This window comes from Macrotis lagotis, chromosome 3 (assembly GCF_037893015.1).
Source record: "Macrotis lagotis isolate mMagLag1 chromosome 3, bilby.v1.9.chrom.fasta, whole genome shotgun sequence".
NCBI lineage: Eukaryota > Metazoa > Chordata > Mammalia > Peramelemorphia > Peramelidae > Macrotis > Macrotis lagotis.
The window spans coordinates 144,937,437-144,957,094 of record NC_133660.1 but is presented as its reverse complement, the minus strand read 5'-3'; the positions used below and the strand labels follow the sequence as shown (position 1 = coordinate 144,957,094).

General features: G+C 35.8%; 1 protein-coding gene across 5 annotated transcripts in view; it reads right to left on the bottom strand.

Moving 5' to 3' along the window:
* SCLT1 (sodium channel and clathrin linker 1) overlaps positions 1-19,658 on the bottom strand; it is a 287,110-nt gene that overhangs the window by 164,000 nt on the left and 103,452 nt on the right. For all 5 annotated transcript variants that reach the window (XM_074229305.1, XM_074229306.1, XM_074229307.1 and 2 more), the window contains 2 exons: positions 7,171-7,261; positions 5,714-5,805 (listed from right to left, as the gene is read on the bottom strand). In XM_074229305.1, the coding sequence (XP_074085406.1) occupies positions 5,714-5,805; positions 7,171-7,261 (183 nt within the window). The remainder of the gene's footprint in view (positions 1-5,713; positions 5,806-7,170; positions 7,262-19,658) is intronic.

Sequence of the window (19,658 nt, the reverse complement as noted above, 5' to 3'; positions counted from 1 at the left end):
CCCCTTTTGATTTCCCTAAAATTCCATTGTAGCCATCCTTTTTATGAAACCAAAATCCATATTAAGCTGCTAAACATGAAAAAAACAGCACTAAATTCAAGTCTAGACTCATATTGCTGTGTGACCTTGGGAATAGCATTTAACTTCTATTGCTTCAATTTCCTTATCTGTAAAAGTGGGGCTATAATAATAGTACCTCCCTCAATTGGGGAATGGCTTAACAAAGTGATACATATATATGTATATATATATACATACATATATATATATATATATATGTATGTATATGTATGTATATGTATGTATATGTATATATGTCATGGAACACTATTGTTCTATTAGAAACCAGGAGGAATGGGAATTCAGGGAAGCCTGGAAATATTTGCATGAACTTCATGCTGAGCGAGATGAGCAGAACCAGAAAAACATTGCACATCCTAACAGCAACATGGGGTGATGATCAACTCTGATGGACTTGCTCATCCCTTCAGTGCAACAACCAGGAATAATTTTGAGCTATCTGCAATAGAGAATACCATATGTATTCAGAGAAAGTATTATTGGCTTTGAACAAAGACTAAAGACTATTACTGTCAAATTAGAAAAAAAAGCACTATATTATTATGTAATTTTACTATCTCATACTTTATTTTTCTTCCTTAAGAATGATTTCTCTGTCATCACATTCAGTTGAGATCAATGTATAACACATGGAACCAATGTAAAGACTAACAAGCTTCCTTCTGTGGTAGGTGGCGGGAGGAAAGCAAGAATGGAGGAAAAATTGTAAAACTCAAAATAAATAAAATCTTAAAAAAATAAATATATAATTTTATCACATTTAAAATGATTTAAGAAAGTCCAGTTGTTAGCACTTTTCTTAGAAAAGAATATTGACTGAGGTCATATTAAAATTAATGATCAAGTAATCTTTCTCCTTACACTTAATATATTTTGTGGAGACAGAGTTGACAATGTATATGCCATATCATTCCTCCCATTTTGTTTAACCATTAGATTTAATTGCTGTTTAAACATTATTGGTATCAATTCTTTGATTTTTGTATCTGAAAAATTTGCATCTTTAAAGTCACCTTTTGTCAAAGAAACAAATAAGACTCTAACAGCAACATGGGGTTGATGATTAATCTTTTTTTTATTGTGTTTGAATTTTACAGTTTTTTCCCCCAATATCGTTTCCTCCCCCCCCCACCTCCCACAGTACCTCCCTCTCAAGACTATTGTGAGACAAAATGAGACAATATTTTTTAAAGTATTTTACAAATTTAAAGTGCTATATATAGAGAGGATAACTAATAGTATCAGCAAAGCTTCTTTAGAGTTTTATTATTTTAGCACAGAATGTATATTATATAGAAGATTTTTATAAGTCTTGCAGTAGAGAGTTATGGTTATCTCTCCTTAATATAATGTCAGATGGTATTGAATATGTCCAAGTTTCTGATCCAACCATTCTGCAAAGTAATTTGGTACTATGCCCAAAGGAAATAAAACAGTGCATACCCTTTGATTCATCTACCACTAGGTCTATATCCCAAAGAAATCAAAAAAGGTGAAAAGCCTCATGTATTCAAAAATATTAATAGCAGTTCTTTTTGTATTGGTAAAGAACTAGAAATTGAGGAGACACCCATCAATTGGAGAATGGTTTGAACAAGTTATGGTATGAATGTTATGGAGTATTACTGTTCTTCACAAGACCATGAACAGAAGAAATTTAGACAAGTGTATAAAGACTTCCATGATCTGATAAGGAGTGAAGTGAGAAGAACCAACATTACCAACTACACTATGAGATGATCAGCAATGAAGGATGAAGATCCTCTATGCAGTTCAAAGATCAAGGACAATCCTGAGATACCTCTTATGGAAAATGACATCCACATCCCTAGAAAAAACTATGGAGTCTGAATGAAGGCATTCTATGTTCATCTTTTAAAACATTTTTATGTTTTTTCTTTCTTTCTCATGATTTTTCCCCTTAGCTCTAATTGCTCTTTCACAGCATAACTAATATGGAAATATGGTAAACACAACTGTACAACTTTTACCAGATTATTTGCTGCCATGAGGAGGAGGGAAGGAAAGACAAAAGAAAAATGTGGAACTGATGAACTTGCAAATGGATGATTACTGAAAACTACCTTTGCATGTAACTGGAAAAATAAAATTAAAAAAACAAAAAACAGAATATCCAAGTTACCTAATAGAATGACTTTGGCCTTGAAAAAGAAAATCTTCACTAAAAAAACTTTTATGCTAATCAGTTTCATAAACACAAGGTTGCAAAACACATGAAAAAATCAGTCTAGACATTCAAATATGCAAATTAAAATGACTTCTTAATAAAACTTCATGAAAATGTTATATTTATATATCCCCCTCAATGTTGGTCTCATAAAATTTCTACTCTAAATTTTCCTTACTTTGTTAAACAGCAAGGGCAAAGGTAAAGCTTGTCTCCATAAAATGAATTCATTTTTATTATCTACATTGAGAATAAGGAAGACTCAGTCAGAATACATTTTCTACATTTACTTAATTGTCTATTATTCCATTCTATGGGGGCTATCTCCAGTTATCATAATTCATATCTGACCACTGAACCTAGATGGTTTTGGAGGTGATTTAGCATAGCATCTCACTCACTTAAATCTAATTCACATGCATGACAAGGCATCACCTCCCTGATGTCATGATACTCTTCAAAAATTAAGGACAAACATCACTGCTTTCAATGATTACCTGATTTTTTATTTCTTTCCTGCTTGAACATAATTATAGGCCTCAGGGAAGGAACTAAGCTATGGGAAGTAAATGAAAAATTAAGAGAATAAAAGAAATGATGAATGGGAAAAGCTTCCAAGAACTCAATTAGGGATTTACATCAAGGGCTCAAATAGATGAGTAAGCATTGATTAAGAAGGGACACATGGGCAGGGGGTGGGGTGGGGCTAAGCCAAGATGGCGGTATGAAGGCAGAATTTCCCGGGAACTCCAAAAGTCATCAAATTATGACTCTAGCCAAAATTTAGAAGGGCAGAACCCACGGAAAGACTGAGTGATACATTTTCCCAGTCCAAGATAACTTAGGAGTTCCATGGGAAAGGTGCGTCTCACCAGGACCAGGAGTTGGAAAAAGCTCCAGTCGCAGCACAGCCCGGGAACAACTTGAAGGGGCAGGTAGAGAATTCTGCTACACCAGAATGAGTGTGGAATGAGGGAGTGCTGGCCCCAGAACCTGCTGCGAGAATTGGGGGGAAACAGCCCCAACCTCCAGAATATAGCCCACAGACAGTAAGGGGGTCAGGAGAGACTGCAAAAATTTCTTTGCTCTCCCTGTGGGCAAGACTCTCCTGTTTGCCCACACTCAGATCCAGCTTGCAGTTTGGCCTTCCATACTAAGATAGCCAAGCAGGGCACCTCCTTACAGCTCCAGGGCAGAGGGAAGTACTATGTCCATCTACATATCAAAGCATAGGCAAGAGAGCTTAAGACCTTGGAGGAATAAAGGTCCCAGTGTGGTGTCCCCCCTAAAAAAAAAAAACCCCAAAGCATTGGAAGTGCTGTAAATTAGTCTTGGGCTGAGGAAATGAGTAACCAGAAAAAAGAAGAATGTGACCATAGAGAATTACTTTAGTCCCATGGAAGATCAAAACACATACTCAGAAGGCGACAAAACCAAAATGTCTGTATCTAAAACCTCCAAGAGAAATAGAGAATAGGCTCAGACTATGGATGAGCGCAAAAAAACTTTGAAAAGCAATTAAGGGAGGTGGAGGAAAAATTGGGAGGAGAAATGAGAGCAATGCAGAAAAATCAAGAAAACCAAATCAACAGCTTGGTGAAAAATACAAAAAAATACTGAGGAAAATAATTTGTTAAAAAGCAGTTTATAGGCCAAATGGGAAAAAGCAACACAAAAGGCAAATGAGGAGAAGAATGCCTTAAAAAGCAGAATTGGATAGCTGGAAAAGGTGATAAAAAAGCTCTCTGAAGAAAATGAATCCTTCAAATGCAGAATGGAACCAAAGGAAGCTGATGACTTTGCAAGAAATCAGGAAGAAATAAAACTCTTCCAAAAAAAAGCCAAAAATTAGAAGAAAATGTGAAATATCTCATTGGAAAAGCAACTGACCTTGAAATCAGATCCAGAAGAAATAACTTAAAAATTATTGGGCTCCCTGAAATTCAGGACCAGGAAAAGAGCCTAGATTTCACTTTTCAAGAAATAATACAACAATAATACAACAAAATTTCCCTGAGATCCTAGAAGCAGAGGGTAAAATAGAAATTCACCAATCACCTCCTGAAAGAGATGTCAAAAGAAAACCTTCCATCAAAAGAAAACCTTCCAGGAATATTACAGCCAAATCCCAAAATTCCCAAATCAAAAAGGAAATAAAATACACACTTAATAGAGCATAGAAATCTATCTTACCCTAGATAAAAATGAGAAGAAAGGGATAGGATAAGGGGGAAGAGGAGGAGGGAAGTGGGGAATAGGTGATAGAAGAGAGATAAAATTAAAGGAGAGGTTACTCAGATATAACATGCTTTTGGACAAGACCAGGATGAAAGGAGAGAGAGAGAGTAGAATAAATGAAAGTGGGGAGGAATAAAGTAAAGGAAAATACAGCTAGTAATAGCAACTGTGGGAAGAATATTGGAGCAACTTCTCTGGTAAACTTATGATAAAGAAAGCAATTCACCCCAGAGATAAAACCATTTAAATCTCAACACAGACTGAAGTACATTTTTTTCTCTCTCTCTCACTATTCTTGAGGTTTCTCATCTTCTTGGGGGGGGGGGGGGGTTATGTTTATACTTATAACAAAATTATTGTTATAATATAAAATAAATCTAGATCCCTACAAAAAAAAAAGAAGGGACACATCCATCTGCCAGTGGCCACTGGGTACTGGAAGTTAAAAATGGTGAAGACACAGAGATGTTTGAGACAATGGATTTGGTGAAAAAGATAAAAGTAGAACAAATGACTTTGAGGTCATAACAAAGTAGGAAATAAGATCACCTACTGAAGTGTTTTGGGTACCTTGCAGATAAGAGAAGCAGCTTTGGGATAGCTACAGTGAATGGTGTAAGAAAAAGTTAATCAAACATGAATAAAAGGAATTCCAAGCAATAGGTAAGGCTAAATGAACTTGAATTTCTAATTTTCCATTATATAACTTGAATTTCTCATTTCATTACATGAAATGCAATTTTTTCCACGTCAAAATTCATCCCTGAAAGAAATGTGATGACTAAATATTAACCCTAATTCAAGAAAAGTGTTGAAATGGAGATATGAGATGACAAAAGGAGGAAAAAGAAGGGAAGGAGAATTTGAGTTGTGAAACATAGATGAGAAAATACATATCTTCTTTTCTTTGAGAGTATAGAACAATGGGTGTGAAATATCACAAGCGCTTTCATAATGAGTTGACGTAATTTAGTGTTGCTGACCTGCCTTTTCCTCACTTTGTTATAAATCTTTGTAAACACAATTTGGTTGCCTGGAAGGGGAGAGGAGAAATACATATATGAAGACAATGGAAAAATAAAAGCTATCAATAAAAATTTTTAAATAATGCATGTTAACATAGAAATAATCTTGAAAGTAAAAAGATTAAATTTGAACATATACTAGAAATCACATCATATTTAATTTTAATTTTTCAAAACTTACTTTGTTTCTAGATGTTTTATACTGGCTTGTAACTGGTGTAATCGCTTGTCTGATGCTTCCTCTCTGCCTTGGGCAGATTCCATATCTTCTTCCTTTAAACCAAAAAAATGAGAATATTTATTTCAAAAGCCCCATAAAATTCAAAACTTCATTACATATCATAGATTCAATGCTTTAATTCACTATGCTGGTACAATGACAAATTGAAGGAATATAATCACATTGATATAATGCTTCTCAAGTTGCATTTGTCATATATTTAAGTATCAAAAACATCCCACAATTGTGAAAAAAGAAAAAGAGAGAAAAAAACTATAAATTATCCACAATTAACAGATTTAAATAAATTTTTCAGGCTACTTCCATAATACAAATTGAAAAAATCCAACTACTTTGAATTTTATTGCTTGAATACAGACAAAACCACAAGAAAATAACAAATAAAAACCATGCTAATTTTAAACTATATTAAATTTTCCAAATAGTAATAAACAAACAAACAACAACCAAAAAGCCAAAGCGGGAGTTAAATATATTTCTTGGGACTTAAGAAGGTTATGAAATAATTTTAAAATAAAATTGCTGTGCCAATTTTAAAAGATTACCACAAGCTAAATAAAAACCCATTGTTAACATTTTATTTTGCCTGGAACAAATGTGTCATTATATATAGATGCTATTTGTTATATATTTATTAAACTGATTCAAACATTATATAGAAATAAAGGTGACAGTAAAACACATCATCTACTCCACTTTATGTTGGCTCTCCCATAAACAAATTAGCATTATTAACAATTCAACAAAATAATTACTATTAAAACTATTTGAAACTTGCTTAAAGTAGAAAACCAAACAACATTGTAAACGTTGAATCTAGGGGAAGACAAGTACCAGTTAAGATCTGGAAAGCTGCTATTTCATATTATAATGAGGACTTCCATATAATGAAGCAGAAGTAAAATAAATATACATATTTTTAAAAAGATTAAGACACTATCACAGACAAATCTACTTTTTATATAAACCTAAACTTTCAACAGATGGAGAAAAAAATCTCATAATAACATGTTTAGAAAGTAATATGCAATGGACAAATTAATAGATTAATTAACAAATTAATCATGGATTAGATTTGGATTGAATCTAAATTTAATTCTTTCTTCAAATCTTTCCAAATTTTTGAGAAAGTTTCATGGTTTTTCTCATTTCACTAATATTTTTATTTTAAAAAGTGACTGACTTAGATTGCCTTCTGTGGGGGTGGGGGAGAAAAGTGAGATTTGGGGGGAAATTGTATAATTTAAAAATAAATAAATTTATTTTTAACATAAAAGAAAGAAAAAATGACTGACAGCTTCTAACTCTCCTCTTTAGTGGTTTAATTTCAAATGAAAATTTTAAACATTGAGGATAATGCATATAAATTCTTAACAATCTTAGAAATATCTGATTACCTTCTTTTGCATCTGTTCTTGAAGGTCTTTGATTAATTTGGTCATTTCTTCCACTTTTGCTGTAGCAACTCTGAGGTCTAATTTGGTTCCCCTTAAAAAGAAAAATTTAATAATTAATTCTTTAAGCATTAAAGAGAATAGCTTAAATTTGTGAAATGGATGATCTATGAATTTGATGACCTTTGAAAAATCAAGACACACTGATGCAATGTACCTTTTTTTTTGCAAGGCAGTAGGGTTAAGTGACTTGCCCAAGGTCACATAGCTAGGTAAGTGTCTGAGGCTGCATTTGAACCCAGGACCTTCTGACTCCAAGGCCCGTGTTCCACCTCGCTATCCCACGATGTAACTCTTAAAAAAAATAAAAGTTGAGATGTACAAGGATGGACCTCAAATATCCAAAGGAGTAGGTTAAGGGTATGTACCAAAAGGAAAAACTGAATTGAAAATGAAATGTGCTATATTACTAATATTATTTGTTGTTATTCATTTGTTTTAGTTATGTCTGAGTCTTCAATGTTCCCATTTGTAGATTTTCTTGACAAAGGTAGTGGAGTGGTTTACTATTTCCTTCTCTGCTTCATTTTACAGATGAGGAAACTGAGGGAAATAAGCTTAAATTACTCGCCCAGGTTCACAAATCTAGTGCCTGAGGCCAGATTTCAAAACAGTAAGATAAGCATTCCAAACTCCAGGCCTGGCATTCTATTCACTACACCAATGAGATACCTTATGTTATTTATACACCACATGAAAATAATCTCTATTAGGTGAAGGAAAAGTGAAAGGAACCCTAGAGGCAAAGGTTATCATTTGCCAAAGATCACACAGTGAAGAAAGTAACAGCTTCCGGCCAAAATGTCGGAGAGAAGACAGGCACAGTTCTAAAGTCTCCTGATCTCTTCCCCATCTATCACATGAAACAAACCTCTTAAAAGAATTCCAAACAAGGAAACCCAGAAAGAAAAGCCAGGAGAGAAAAATCTACCTCAGGATTTGTCTCCCGCAGCAGCCTTGGCTAAGTACCGGCTGGTGAGTCTGGGCTCCCAGGGAAGATCAGCCCGGGATCAGCCAGATTAACAGCTGAATTGGAACCAGGAGTCTGAGGGCCCAAGAGCTGAACCTGGGGCTGGCCGAAGGGGGCTTGGGTCCGCGGGGAAGTAGAGGAGCTGGTGTTGGTGCTGTCCCCCTGGAGCTTGGGGAAGGGGCTGCGGAGAGAGGTCTGGTGCAGGACAGCTGCGGACACCATCCCTGGGCTCCTCAGGTCTGAGAAAGTCTGAGCCCATGCCTCCATTGCACTGACACCTCCTTCCAAACAAAGGCAAACTACTTCTGCCTCAGGCCCAGGTGTGTGAGCAGAAGAACCAGCCCAGATGAGGAATGACCTCAGGCCAGGGTAAAGCCCACCATTCATTGAAGGCAAAAGGATTCTTTAGCTCCAACTCCTCCCTTCCAGCAAAGGGAGAAGGCCTCAGCCAAGGTCACAGACACTCCAGAGAGGGCAACCAGCTCCTCCTACTGGCCAGCCAGAGAAATTGCACTCAGTAAAGCCTTTAGAGATCCCAAGTCCAGGTGAACCAGCCCCGCCCCCCCCCCCAACTCAAGGTTTAGCGTAATGAAGAAGGGTAAGCAGAAAGGTGGATCCATAGAAAAATTCCTGGAAGGGAAAGACCCCCAACTCAGAGAGACCTGGAAACTCTGAGGAGAATACAATCTGGTCTCTAGCACAGAAAGACTTCCTTGAAGAAATAAGGAAGGAGCTTAAAAATTTGGGAGAGACAATACCTTGCAACAAGAAAACAAAACCTTAGAAAGTACAATTGGACAAACACAAAAGGAGAATAAATCTCTCAGATCCTCAAATGAACAAATGCAAAAAGAAATTAATTCTCTCAAAACCTCAATTGGTCAAATGGGAAGCTCTTTCAAAGGTAGAATTGACCAATTGGAAAAGGAGTTGCAAAAGGTCAATGAAGAAAACTCCTCCCCCAAAAGGAGTCTACAGAAACTAATGACTCCATGAGACGGCAAGAGTCAGTTAAACAAAATCAAAAAATAGAAAAAATAGAAGCAAATGTAAAATACCTCATCAACAAAACCACTGAGCTCGAGAATAGATTGAGGAGGGGCAACCTGGAAATTATAGGACTTCCTGAAAACATTGAAGAGAAAAAAAGCCTGGACTTAATATTACAGGATCTAGTGATGGAAAACTGCCCTGATATCATGGAATCAGAGGGCAAAGTAGTTATTGAAAGAGTACATTGATCCCCACCAGAAAAACATGCTAAAATGAAAACACCAAGGAATGTTGTGGCCAAACTCCAGAACTATCAGATAAAAGAGAAAATCCTGCAAGCAGCCAAAAAAAAAACAATTTAAATATCAAGGAGCCACAGTAAGGATCACGCAGGACCTTGCTGCATCAACTTTAAGTGATCGAAGGGCCTGGAACAAGATATTTCGAAGAGCACGGGAGCTTGGAATGCAGCCAAGAATCTACTTTCCTGCACAGCTGAGCCTTCTCTTCCAGGGAAAAAGATGGACATTTAACGAAATGGAAGAATTCCAAAATTTTCTGATGAAAAGACCAGAGCTAAACAGAAAATTTGGATATCAAACAGGAGGTTCAAGAGACACATGATAAGGTTAAAAAAAAGGGGGGGACGGTAAAAGGAAAAAAAATGCAATCCAGCAAGTTGAAACTGGCTATATCCCAGCATGGCGGGGGGGACTCTCATAAATCCTGAGAAATGTAACTCTAACAGAGAGAATACAGTTAGCCAGAAATGATGGACATCCATGACCTATCCATGAGACTGCTATCTAATGGGATGTAACTGGCTTTAACCCCACTTGGGAGAAAGACTCTAATAACTCTCAGGAATTTTGACTCTATCCAATAGAATATACTGAACTAGAAGGCACAGATACTCAGAATTTTCTATGACCTAGATAGAATGATCTAAAAAAATACACTACCTCCCTAAAAAGGGGGACAGGAAAGAGATGGGAGGAGGGAGGGGATTGAATGGGACAAACCTCATTACACTAAGAGGTACAAAAAACCTATGGTAATAGAGGGGAAGAAGGGAGCAGAGGAGAAACACCTGCATCTTCTTCTCATCAGACTTGGCTTAAAGTCAACCTACACATACTCAGTTAACTTATAAAAAATCTAACCTTTCAAGTATTAAAAGGGGAAAAGGGGGGGGTGGAGAAAGGGAAGGGGAGTGGGGGAAATAAGGGGAAATAACCAAAGGAAGGGAAGGGAAAAGGGGAAAGGGGAAAGAAAGGGGAGGGTGTGATATAGGAGGGCAAACATACTGAAGGGGGTGGTATTCAAAAACAAAATACTGGGGAATATGGATAAAAGGGGGTAACGGGGGAAAAATACAAACAGAGGGAAGATAGCACAGAAGGCAATAAAGAATTAGTAATCATAACCTTGAATGTGAATGGGATTAACTCTCCTTTAAAATGCAAGCAAATAGCAGAGTGGATTAAAAACCAGAATCCTACAATATGCTGCTTACAAGAAACTCATTTGAAGCAGTGAGATACATATAGAGTAAAGGTAAAAGGTTGGAGCAAAATATATTTTGCTTCAGCTGAAGTAAAAAAAGCAGGGGTAGCAATCCTTATCTCAGACAAAGCAGCAGCAAAAATAGATAGTGTTAAAAGAGATAAGTAAGGAAACTTTATCCTCCTAAAAGGTACCATAGACAATAAAGTCATTTCAATATTGAATGTATATGCACCCAGTGGGACAGCACCCAAATTCTTAGAGGAGAAGCTGAAAGAATTACAGGAAGACATAGACAGCAAAACTCTACTAGTAGGAGACCTCAACCTCCCGCTATCAGATCTAGATAAATAAAATCATAAAACAAACAAGAAAGAAATTAGGGAGGTAAATAGATTGTTAGAAAAATTAGATATGGTAGACTTATGGAGGAAACTGAATGGAGATAGAAAGGAATATACATATTTCTCTGCAGTACATGGAACTTATACAAAAATTGACCATGTACTAGGACATAAAAACCTAATGATCAACTGCAGAAAGGCAGAAATAGTGAATACATCTTTCTCAGATCACAATGAAATAAAAGTCATATGCAATACTGGGAAAAGGAGATACAGACCCAGAGCAAATTGGAAACTGAATGACCTCATTTTAAAAAATGAGTGGGCCAAAAAACAAATTATAGAAAGAATTAACCATTTTATCCTAGATAATGATAATAATAAAACAACATACCAAAACCTATGGGATTCATTCAAAGTGACTCTCAGGCGATATATTATAGCTCTAAATGCTTACATGAATAAATTGGAGAAAGAGGAAATCAATGAACTAAACATGCAAATAAAAAAATTAGAGAAAGAACAAATCAAAAATCCCCAATCAAATACCAAATTAGAAATTTTAAAAATTAAAGGAGAAATTAATAAAATTGGAAGCAAAAAAAACTATTGAATTAATAAATAAAACCAAAAGTTGGTATTATGAAAAACCAATAAAATTGATAAACCTCTGTTCAATTTGATTAAAAAAAAAGAAAGAAGAAAACCAAATTGCTATTATTATAAATGAAAAAGGTGAACTCACCACCAATGAGGAAGAAATTAAAGTAATAATTTGAAATTATTTTGCACAACTCTATGGCAATAAATTTGATAATCTAAGTGAAATGGATGAATATTTACAAAAATATAAGTTGCCCAGGTTAAATGAATCAGAGATTAAATACCTAAACCCCATCCCAGAAAAAGAAATTCGACAAGACATTATTGAACTCCCTAAAAAAAAATCTCCAGGACCCAATGGATTCACAAGTGAATTCTACCAAACATTTAAGGAACAATTGGTTCCAATCCCATATAAACTCTTTGGAAAAATAGGGAAAAATGGAACTCTGACTAACTCTTTATATGAAACCAATATGGTACTGTTACTTAAACCAGGAAGAGTTAAAACAGAGAAAGAAAATTATAGACCTATTTCCCTGGTGAATATAGATGGAAAAATCCTAAATAAAATCTTAGCAAAATGACTACAACAAGTCATCACTAGGATAATACATTATGATCAAGTAGGATTTATTCCAGGAATGCAGGGTTGGTTCAATATTAGGAAAGCTGTTAGTATACTCAATTATATCACTAACAAACCTATCAGAAATTATATGATCATATCAATAGATGCTGAAAAAGCTTTTGACAAAATACAGCATCCATTCCTATTAAAAACACTAGAGAGCGTAGGAATAAATGGACTATTCCTTAAAATAATTAACAGTATCTATCTGAAACCATCAACAAGCATTATATTCAATGGGGAGAGACTAGAGGCATTCCTAATAAGATCAGAGGTGAAACAAGAGTGACCATTATCACCACTACTATTCAATATTGTATTAGAAATGTTAGCATTGGCAATTAGAGAAGAAAAAGAAATTGAAGGAATTAGAATTGGGAAGGAAGAGACAAAACTCTCACTCTTCGCAGATGACATGATGGTCTACCTAGAGAATCCCAAGAAATCATCTAAAAAACTACTGGAAACAATTAGCAATTTTAGCAAAGTTGCAGGTTATAAAATAAACCCCCATAAATCGTCAACTTTTCTATATATGTCTGGCAAGAAACAGCAGGAAGAGCTAGAAAGAGAAATCCCATTCAAAGTAACCTCAGTCAGTGTAAAATATTTGGGAGTCTATTTGCTAAGACAGACTCAGAATCTTTTTTGAAAACAATTATAAAACACTTCTCACACAAATTAAATCAGATTTAAATAACTGGGCAAATATCAACTGCTCATGGATAGGGAGAGCTAATATAATAAAAAATGACAATTCTACCAAAACTAAACTATCTGTTTAGTGCCCTACCAATCAAAATTCCAAAAAAATTACTTTAATGAGTTAGAAAAAATTGTAAGTAAATTCATATGGAGAAATAAAAAGTCAAGAATTGCCAGTAGCTTAATGAAAAAAAAATTGCAAATGAAGGTGGCTTAGCACTACCCGATCTAAAATTATATTATAAAGCATCAGTCATCAAAACTGTTTGGTATTGGCTAAGAAATAGAGTGGTGGACCAGTGGAATAGACTAGGTGTAAAAGAAGGAGAGGAGTATAGTAATCTTCTGTTTGATAAACCCAGAGTCCAGCCACTGGGATAAAAACTCCCTCTTTGATAAAAACTGCTGGGATAATTGGAAGTTAGTATGGAAGAAACTTAGATTAGACCAACACCTCACACCCTTTACCAAGATAAGATCCAAATGATTACAGGACATAGACATAAAAAAAAATACTATAAGAAAATTAGAAGATCAAGGACTAGTCTACCTGTCAGATCTATGGAAAGGGGAACAGTTTATGACTAAGGAAGAGTTGGAGAACATCACTAAAAACCAATTAGATGATTTCAATTACATTAAATTAAAAAGCTTTTGCACAGATAAAACCAATGTAATCAAGATCAAAAGAAAAGTAGTAAATTGGGAAACAATCTTTACAATGAATGATACTGACAAAGGACTCATTTCTAAAATATACAGAGAACTCAGTCATATTTTTTTAAAACAAAAAGCCATTCCCCAATTGACAAATGGTCAAAGGATATACAGAGGCAATTTACATATGAGGAGATCAAAGCAATCCATAGCCATATGAAAAAATGCTCTAAATCATTAATTATTAGAGAAATGCAAATTAAAGCTTCTCTGAGGTACCACCTCACACCTCTCAGATTAGCCAGTATGACCAGGAAGGATAATGATCATTGTTGGAAGGGTTGTGGGAAATCTGGGACACTGTTACACTGTTGGTGGAGCTGTGAACTCATCCAACCCTTCTGGAGAGCTATTTGGAACTATGCTCAAAGGGCAACAAAAAATGTGCATACCCTTTGACCCAGCAATACCACTACTAGGTCTATACCCTGAAGAGATGAGGAAAAAGGGTAAAAACATTACTTGTACAAAAATATTTATAGCAGTCCTGTTTGTGGTGGCAAAGAATTGGAAATCCAGTAAATGTCCTGCAATTGGGGAATGGCTTAGCAAACTGTGGTATATGTATGTCATGGAACACTATTCTATTAGAAACCAGGAGGGACAGGATTTCAGGGAAACCCGGAGGGATTTGCATGAACTGATGCTGAGTGAGATGAGCAGAACCAGAAAAACTCTGTATACCCTAACAGCAACATGGGAGTGATGATCAACCTTGAAGGACTTGCTCATTCCATCAGTGCAACAATTGGGAACAATTTTGGGCTGTCTGCAAAGGAGAGTGCCATCTGTATCCAGATAAGGAGCTGTGGAGTTTGAACAAAGTGCAAGGACTATTCCCTTTAATTTGGAAAAAAAAACCAGATATCTTATTGTCTGATCTGGTTACATCTGAGAATTCTGTTCTCTTTAAGGATATGATTTCTCTCTCATCACACCCAATTTGGATCAAGGTACAACATGGAAACAAAGTAAAGACTAAGGGAGTGCTATCTGTGGGGTGGGGGTGGGGGGAGAGAAGCAAGATTGGGAGAAAATTGTAAAACTCAAATAATATCGTTAATAAAAAACAACAACAACAACAAAAAGAAAGTAACATGAGTGAGGCATCAACACATGTCAGAGGATTAGGATTACTAGATTTAGAGCTGGAAAGGAATTTAGAGATCATCTAGTTCAACACCTCATTTTATAGATAAGCAAAGTGTGGCTCAGAACACTTAAATGACTTGTCCAAGGCCTCACAGATACAATATATCAGATAAGGGAATCTCCTGTCATCTGACTCCTGATCCAAGTCTTGGGTGAAAATTTCTTTCCACTATTTCAGAAACAGTTTTTAACTTGCATTATATGAAAAATTGAGTTTTTCAAAAGCATAAAAAGGCTTTATCATTTATTTTACAGTGGGATTCACCAGTGCATCTAACATGATTTAATATATACTTATTTTACATTTACATACAAATTTGAGACCACATCCAACAAGAAATATAAATTTTAAAAACACTAAAAGTTATTATTGTACACATATTTATATGTACTGGATTATATATTCTAAAGAAATGAAATATAAATTCATACATGTTTTTTTATGAATATAAGATTTTTCCAGATAAATAGAATATTTAATTTTAGGTTAAGAATTTTGATACCAGGGCATCTAGGTGGCACAGTGGATAGAGCACTAGCTCTGGAGTCAGGGGTACCTGAGTTCAAATCCTGCCTCAGATACTTCATAATTACCTAGCTGTGTGGCCTTGGGAAAGCCACTTAACTCCATTTGCCTTGCAAAAACCTAAAAAAAGAAAAAAAAGAAAAGAATTCTGATACCATTGCTACTATGGTATTATGTTTAATTCTAATTAAGGAAGGACACTTTCCAAGACTACACATCCCTAATTCCTTTTAACTAACTCCTATTCCATGGGCTTTAGGTATCTCACCAATCTCTTTCTCTCCCTCTCTGGAAATTTAACCACTGTCATTGGCTATCCTTAAACATAGTACCCACAAGTGAAGCTAATCTTCTAAATGTGGTCTGATAAGCCTCTTTTGTCCAGGGCACTGCCTCTGTTGCAATAAGCTAAACCTGCTTAGGGATGAGGGACAGAGTGGTGGGATTGGTGGTTGCCATGTTATACTGACCCACATTAACTTTCTCAGACACTTAAATCATTAAAATCTTGTTCTTATTTGTATCACCCCCAGTCTGTACTTATGTGGCATGATACAATGGAGAGAGTCTAAACTAGATTCAGAGGAGTTAGATTTACCTCCAGTTTTGTAATTTACTATCCGAGTGATCATAGACAAGCCATTTAATCTACTTGGGCCTAAACTTCTCATCAGGAAAATGAGTGGGTTCGACTAAGTAACACTAGTATCTTTTCTAGTTCTAAAACTATGATCCTATGGTCTTAAAAAGCAGCAGTAGAAAAAACAACAATGGCATAGCTAAAAACAAACTTTTAGCATTTTGAGCACTTCGTGCTTGTGGCTTCCATTGTTTGGGAAACTATATATATAAGAGTTTTATTTTAATTTTGGGTTTTTTAAAGGCAGCTTTCATTATTTAAAATGCAATGTTCTTATTTTGAAATATATATTTATAAGGCAGTTTAATATAGCAGTTTAAAGAGAATTTGCATATTTTTAAAAATATAAACTATAAAAGATTATAGAATAATTATAGCAATAATTCATAGTTATATAAAACTTAATGTTAAAAATCACTTTTTGACCTCAATCTCTATAATTGATTGGGGCCATTCCTTGAGAAATGAATAAAGCTTTCTCTTCATACCTTGAAAGATCTCCTTAATTTATTTAGGTGGCAATTGTCCCACACAGTTTGGGGGCTCCTCTGGGATTGCATGTCCATTGAGGACCTCAGCCTCTCAGGACTTGGCAAAAAAGGGACCCCCTGCCCAAATCTGGCAGTTTGCCATTTTCTGAGAAGCCTTGGTTTCCCTTCTGTGCAAGTGACCCGAAGTGGAGAGACTCCGTAGGTATAGAATAGCAAATCCACAGCAAGAATCTGACCATCAGTGAGGATGAAGAACAGTCATTAACTTTTGTGCACAAAGACCTAAAAGATGGTAAGCCTAGACCTTGGAATCTGAAGGCAATAGATTCCTGGAGGGTCCATTTGGGTGACTGAAAGTTGGGGGTGACTTTAAGACTTGGATCTAATGGCACTTGATCCTGAGAGGTCTCTGTTAAGATCTAAAATGGGAGGGGCCCTGTCCTAAGCCTTTCCCTGTGGTAAATCAGGTAAATAAGACTAAAATATAAAGGGAAAAGTAAGAAGAAAATAATTAAGTATTGTTCTCTTGTATGGGGAAATAAAGATATAGGAGAAGGAACATATTTGGTCTGCCTTGGGGAGGGGGGGGGGGATTGTCAGACAAGAGGCTGAAATCTCCCCTTTCTGCATTCATGAGAAGTGAGGAATTTGCCATTGCCCTGTGTTTTGAAATTGTCAGTTTGGAAAATTCTATTGCATTTTGTGTGATCTATGTTTGTGCCTCATCTGTCTTTATGTGTTTAGAATGTCTATTTACTTGAGTGATTTGTTAAACAGGGAAAGGAGGAGTTAGCAAGTTCCCCTAGAGTTCCTTGGGTAGCCTCATTTTATTATTTTGGATTTTTAGGCAGTATTCATCTAACTCTCCCTGGCTCTTCCCTTGAGCCTGCTTTCTGCCTATGTTACAGTGGCTCGCTCCTAACTCCTGGGTTATCTCTTGAGCACTTAAAAGAGGGATTTTTATCTTGATTAAAAAGGAATGGATTATGGAGGCCAAACTACTCACCCTGTCATTCTACCATTATGAGAAGGGCGCCCCCCTTCCTTGTGTATGTTCCCTTTTCTTCCCAGTTCTCCATGATTCTGTGCTGCTAGAGTATTCCCCACCCCCACTCTCTTTTAAAGGACAGAGAGAGTGAGAGAGAAAGAGAGAGAGAGAGAGAGAGAGAGAGAGAGAGAGAGAGAGAGAGAGAGAGAGAGAGAGTTACTTCAGGAAGAATTCGTAAAATAAATGTTAAAAGGCACCGTATTCTGAAGAAACAGGAAAGAGACAGTGAATATTAATCATAGAAAGAAATGCTATTTTAATTTTTTAAAAAAAGGTTGTTAGAAAATAAATTTCAGAAAGACTAGAGAGTCAGGTTAATCCTAAAGTATATAATGTGGTTACCAAGATATGCCAGTATAGGGGACACTAAATAGTTCATCTTTTTCCAGAATGATATGGTAACATTAGAGCATCAAGAGTTTATTAATATAGATTCTGATAATGTTGGTTTTTACAGAAAATTATGGGACATGTAAGGATTTAAGATCAACCCCGCCACCAAAGGATTGTCCCTCTATAAAAGTTATTCAGCTTACTCTATTTGAAGAAGGGGGGGGCGGGGACAGGGAATATTCTAATTAGGCTAAGGGATTTTTGGATGACTGTTTGCCTTCTCCAGGGTTTTAATAGTTATAATTAAGAAATACTAAATATTAAAAGCTTGGAATGGAAAATGTATTGTGAAAAGTGGAATCATATCTGTGGTTTCTATAGTTGTATAAGCTATGTGACTCTAGTTCAGAATAGTATGAATTAAAGTCAAGAAGAGATAATGAAATGAAAAGGAATGGTGGAACAGTATATTAAGCTGTATAGTCTAGGTCAGAGCTTCTGAAAGTACTGGGAAGAAAAACCAGACATAGAAACATATGGGGCTTTTGAACCATTTGTTAAGTATGGAAATTGGTTAAAGCATGTAGACAGAAGATTTGAACAGGTTTGACTTTGTATGCCAAAGATGGATTTTGGGAACTTTGTAAAGTGGTTTACAAATCATTCTAAGAGGAGAAGGAAGTGGTTGTGCAGTGGCCCCCATGTGGAAATCTTGCCCTCCCTCACTGAGCTGGTGGTACTGTGATAGGTGTGCAGAATTAAAGAAAGGGGAGGGGGATTCTTAAAGGAAAAAAAAAAGTTGTGCTTTGGGGAGAGTTTAGAAGAAGTTCAAGAGAAGAAAGAACCTTTAAGGGAAAGAGTGAGAAGTTAGAGGAGGGAAGATTTCCTATCCTTATGCTTTCTCCCTGGGTTGGGGGGAAGGTTGGTGGGTGGACACATGGTGGTCTCAATCCTATTCACCATCTTGTTAAGACTTGAACCCTAGACCAAGTCCACCTGAGAGCCCCACCCGCCTGTGGTGGGAGGGGGGGAAAGAGGAGACCTCAAGTACTTAAGCCTTAAAGGGAAAGAGGCCCCATCACAGGTGGGGTATATGATAGGAAAGGAAATATATATATATATATATAATCCAGGGATTAGGAAATGCATTTATTGAAAGGAAATCACATTTAATGAATATCTGCTGTGTCCACATGACCTGAGTAATGACTCTCACTGTTTTTAAGGTTTCTGAACTAGAGTTTTGGGAAGCATGACGAGGGTTTTAAAAGAGGGATATTAATGTTGTAACAATCTACCAAATCTGTATAGAATGGAGGAAATAAATAACCTATATTGTTAAATTAGTTTGGGATTATAAACTATTTTAACACTATGTAACTTTTGCAAGGAGTTAAGTGGTTTGAGATTTTAAACTTTATTTTGTAAACTGTATTGTAACATCTTTGGGTTAAAGAAAAGTTGTATTGCGTTAACTAAGAAGAGAAATACCTATGTTACCAGGGATGTTTACTGATTTGGGAAAAAGCTCTAATTTGTTTTAATGTTAAGCCTAATAATGCTAACAATTGTATTTTTATTTTGGATAGAGCATTTGGAATGTGAATGCTGGATTCTCAGTATGAGGTACTCTAAAGTTTTATCACACTAAACTGTTGGGAAATTTAGTTGTTATTGATAGGGGATTTCAAATGTGTCATGTATGAGATTGGATTCTGAGAATTTGGGTAAAGAAACAAAAAGATCATGGGATATTCATTTTGCTCTTGTTC